The 4,847-nt window shown below is 37.8% G+C and overlaps 1 protein-coding gene and 1 long non-coding RNA gene across 2 annotated transcripts; one reads left to right on the top strand and one right to left on the bottom strand.

Annotated features, from left to right (window-relative positions):
• The first annotated feature begins 837 nt into the window (after nucleotides 1-837).
• LOC146734668 (uncharacterized) lies at nucleotides 838-1,426 on the top strand. The gene is made up of 2 exons (XM_085508108.1): nucleotides 838-948; nucleotides 1,077-1,426. The coding sequence occupies exons 1-2, from the start codon at nucleotides 867-869 to the stop codon at nucleotides 1,403-1,405; spliced, it is 411 nt and encodes a 136-aa protein (XP_085364234.1). The 5' UTR covers nucleotides 838-866; the 3' UTR covers nucleotides 1,406-1,426.
• Nucleotides 1,427-1,430: 4 nt separating this feature from the next.
• Nucleotides 1,431-2,977, bottom strand: LOC146734667 (uncharacterized). Its single transcript, XR_014931630.1, has 3 exons — nucleotides 2,651-2,977; nucleotides 2,088-2,159; nucleotides 1,431-1,650 (listed from the first exon to the last, which is right to left on the bottom strand). It is a non-coding gene; the product is annotated as an uncharacterized LOC146734667 (long non-coding RNA).
• Between the last annotated feature and the right edge of the window lie 1,870 nt (nucleotides 2,978-4,847).

Below are 4,847 nucleotides of genomic sequence, written 5' to 3'. Positions count from 1 at the left end.
ACAACGTATGATCGAGGGCTCCGTATTTTATTCCATGCTCTTAGCTGTAAAATTTCATATATTTAACAACTTTTTGTTATTACCGAAGCGAAATACCATTAGTTAACAGGTGAGTTATTATCCATTCTTTCATTTCGAATATTTCGTAGTTTTTTCGATCTTGAAAATTTGACCTCGATTTTCTGACCTCCATTTTTTGTCGAATTCTTGAAAACTGTGTGATCTTGGTTATTCACATACGACCAAACATCCTGAGAATAGTCGATTGTTGCGATAATGGGTCGTGTTTTTTAAATCAGATATTCTTACGTTATGATCACTAAATTCACTATTTCATGTGCTGTTGGAGGGTGCCATTCACGGTAAAAGATGTTCTGTGCTGCCAACATTTTTTTTGTGTCCCGAAAAATAGATTTTCTGTGTGTGTTTTTCGAAACTCGTGGTTCAACTCGACGCCATTTTAGATACCGAACTGTGCGTAAATACATCAACGAGAGTTTCTCGTTTCGGTTCCTTTTTTGAGAATAATACAAATCCGGTGTAAATAATAATACCCAATACTGGTTGTTATGAAGATTAACAAATGAGTTGTGGGGTTAAGGTATATTTGGGTATCTGCTGTTTCGTTATATTCGGTGAAATATCTTTGTTTACATTTTTATTTTATTTTTATATTGTCAGACGAGAACGTGCAGCTGTTGAAGCCATACAAGCTCTTAACAACCATGCCTCGTAAGAAGAACAGTTTTCGGAGACCCAAGAGTTACTACAAGCAATTTGAAAAAAAAGTCCAGTGAATGTGATGACTTTTCACAATCGCATGTTACCATTGCTAATGATGCTACAATGCAACAGGTAAGAATTAAATGTGGAAGTTATTATATTCTCAAAGTGCTGGAAATGCTATGTGTCTTAGTAAACAAACGGTTGATGAATTGAAAATGACTGGTGAGTTGAGTCGCACTTATTTTTATTTACAGTGAATAACAATTTCACATAAAAGTTTTCCAGAAATTGGTAATATGCTAGTAATTTAAAATTTATCTTACGAGTTATTTTTGTTTTGTTTTTCCCAGTGCATTCTTTTGTAGAAGTATCTAAATACCTACTAAACCATGGAGTGGATTTTATATTGAGTGAGAGGTTCCGTCAAGACCCACTACAAGCCCACTTCAGTAAGCATCGGCACAGAGGAGGAGGAGCAAATAACCACCCAACAGTTATGGCTTTTGGGTATCAAGAGAATGTCATCAGACTTCAAAAATCTTATCACATGCAGTGCATCACAGGCAATACAGGGAGACACAAGAGAAGGCCCTTACAGCATATAGTAGATGATACTCCTCCTCTTCTCTTCCCAAACAGAAGTGTTAGTATTTCTGTTTTTGAAAACAATGTAAAATAGTAAAAAAACAAGATATACTAATATATTGCTGTTTTTTGTATTTATTGTTAGATGTAAATAAGTTATAAATAAATACAAATTTTAATTAATTTTGCTTTTGTGCTTTCATTGCCATTTTCTTTAAGTTGTAGGGAATGTAATCAGCAAAATATCTGAGTGCCTGCTCTTCCTCAATACTTAGTTCACTTGTGCTTCAACTGTTTCAGACTGGTAGTCCATGGTGTCCCTTCGGGTTCTTGCCAACACTGCAAAGTTAAAAATGCATGTTCTGAACAGTTCATCTATATCTGTGTCACTGGGCCGAAAATCCATAAATACATTAATTATGTCATCTGTGGTTTTTCTGTCTACCCACATATTAAAAAAAGCATGCCAAACCATCTTGTGGTGTAAGGCTTTTGCAACAACAATTTGTTATACACTGCTGGGTCTGGTAAAACCTGAAACGGAAAAACTTAATTATTGCACATGGTAATTGCATTTTTTAAATTACTATATTTTTATTTTAGGATATTACAATGCTCTTCCTTCATGGATACTAGATGGCTAGTAATAATTCATATTCAGTACATTTGAGTTGAAAAAAATAATCAGGCCCACAAAAAAATTCTTTGAGCCTATCTTAAAAAAAATGATAACGTGGCTCTATGGAGATTAAACCTGTAATAAAAAAAATGTCTACCTGATCTGCTGTGTTCTTCACTGGACCTTCTTTTCACAGATTGAATATTGCCAGTTTGCTAGTGTTCAGGAACTGAAAACAATGTAATATAACCATGAAGTGTACAGATTACCATAGATAGAAACTAAAACTTATAAATAAATATATTCATAATAAATCATTCATATTTTCATATTCGTCAAGACATCGTGAGGAATTTCGGTCAACAATACTCATTCACACTTTCACAAGAGGCGACAAGTTGGTAGTGATGTCGACTTCATGTTATCGTGTCTGCCCAGTTTGATTCATACACGGCGAGTCTGCCGACCCAAATAAAAAGCAATAGGCTCTTTTTCGTATAATTATTGTACTCAAATTTATTGCCTCCTCCTTGCCCAAGATATTGTCACAGGAGCGCCGTGAAACGGAAGTACATGCAATCTCAGACAACTAATAATCGTTGGAGATGCAACCAGCTGCCTGATGCAACTGTGCTAAAAATATGAAAAAAAATTCGAACAACATTTAGACCAAACATTTACTAATTCCCCTCGATCATACAGCAATAGTAACGGACATACCTTTGACGTTTGTATCATGAACATTTTTCATGTGCCCCTTGAAGCCACTTAAACTTTTGTACTGCTTGTCGCAAGTCGGGCAGACGTAGACGAAATTTCTCCGTTTAGCAGATTCGCGCACATGTACTTTCATATCGTCTGGAACATCGGCAGCATTAGAGGGGAAAAGTCTTCCTGTCCCATCACAAAATCCCATTCGATATCTTCGTCCTCGAAGCCAACAAAATCATTTCCGTACTTCCACGACATGCTGCTCAAAAATCGACTTCCAATGTTTTGATTCTGGTTCTGAAAACTTCTGCGCAACCGCACAATTTTTTTCGCAAAGCATGTCGGGTAAATCATTAATGGTAATGATATGCGGGTCAACTTGAAGATGACCCCTGACAAGTTGCGTCAACTGCGGATTACGTATAGGTGTCAATGGTTTATTTACCCGCTACGCGCAATAGGACAATAGGACAGCGGCCGTTTCGAGACCGGTGATAGAGGGACTGTGGTGTAACAATGTCAGCGCCGGTGATCTCTTACCAGTGCGCAACGTAGCCAGAATAAAAGGCATGATCATTTGGCCACTGCTGTTACAAGACTGGTAGGAGGTAATAAATTTGAGGCGAGAGTATTCAAAAAACAGATTTTGGCTGTTGGCATGGTAGCGGTGGGTCAAGATTGTTTTTTCAATTAGTGATGGTACGACCTGCTTGTCAAGTATGAACAAAATCAGCCAAGCCAAAAAAAATCACAGAAGAGTTAAAAAGCCATTCCTGGCGAACAGTTACTCTAACTTTGGGGTCAACTTTCTCATTAATGAAAAAAGATATCAAAAATTCAAATAGTAACTGTGTGCCCACACTCAAGCCGAGTACAATGAGCTATGTCTGAGGTGTTGTATCCCAGGGAGTTGGGCAAACTTATGTATTTTAATAAATTATTAAATAATAAAATGTTATATAACTTTTCTTTTACCCCCCCCCCCTCCTGGTATCTATTTCAAGTAATCACTGATATTTGTTTATACCACTCTTTCCTTCATCACAATCTTTGTTACCCGCTAATGTTATATGCAGATTTTAATGCGCGATGTAGACACACCCTATTATAGGATATGACACAGTCCCTCTAGAGGATCTGTGGATATAGAGATATTTTACTATAATAGGGTGTGTCTACATCTCGCATTATTATGCAAATGAAATGCAAATGAGGTCTGAGCGCAAATAAAGTAGTCCTTTCAGGAGTACCGTTTTTCGAAATATAGCCGAAATAAACAATATTTAGAAGTACGATATTTTTCCTTGGGGTACATAAATATACTTGCCAAGTGAAATTAAATTTGAACAACAGTAATGGTAATTTTAGGCAGTCACTTATTTTGATTAAAACTAATTTGCATGTCACCTACGCATAATGTTTTCGGTATTTTCACGGTCGATATGCAAATGAACATGGTATTTCCATTGGCTACCGAACTATTTTTATTTTGTTATTTTAAAGGGTCTTCGTTTTCCAGGGTCTTCGTTTTCCAGGGTCTTCGTTTTCCATGGTCTTCGTTTTCCAGGGTCTTCGTTTTCCAGGGTCTTCGTTTTCCATGGTCTTCGTTTTCCAGGGTCTTCGTTTTCCATGGTCTTCGTTTTCCAGGGTCTTCGTTTTCCAGGGTCTTCGTTTTCCAGAGTTTTCGTTAACCGAGTTGTAAGACAAATTAAAATTATACTTGCAATCAGTTTATTTCAAATATGGTAATCGACGTTGTGCTTTCATTGTGTTCGTATTTTATTGTATGTTCGTTTTGGTATATAAATTAATGTCGTACTTCGTGGTTACCCATTCTCGCCGCCAGAGTTTATTTTCGCTTCGAGACTCAACGAGTCCGAGAGAGTCCAGGGGCGACGGAGCCTTAAGGAGTCCAGTCGAAAGTACGAGAGAGTCTTGGGGCGAGCCTTGACGCAGTCCAGTCTTGGGCTAGTCTTGGTTCAGCCTTGCGAGAGTCTTGGGGACTTTTCCCCAGGGCGCTGTGTCTTATAGAGTGCTCGATTGACCGACTAAGACGAGAGTTGAAACGTATTTCGTTGTGTGTGTCTTATTTGACTGTAAAGTTAAAGTGACTTTCCCGATCCCGTACCTCAAGGGGACGAGATAGAGAGACGAGACGAGTTCCCCCCTGACAAATGTGGAGAACCCGAGAGAAAGGAGATTCACC

This window comes from Saccoglossus kowalevskii, chromosome 14 (assembly GCF_978046115.1).
Source record: "Saccoglossus kowalevskii chromosome 14, keSacKowa6.1, whole genome shotgun sequence".
Taxonomy (NCBI): Eukaryota; Metazoa; Hemichordata; class Enteropneusta; family Harrimaniidae; genus Saccoglossus; species Saccoglossus kowalevskii.
The sequence above is the reverse complement of the archived record's forward strand: the minus strand, read 5'-3'. Positions and strand labels throughout refer to the sequence as shown.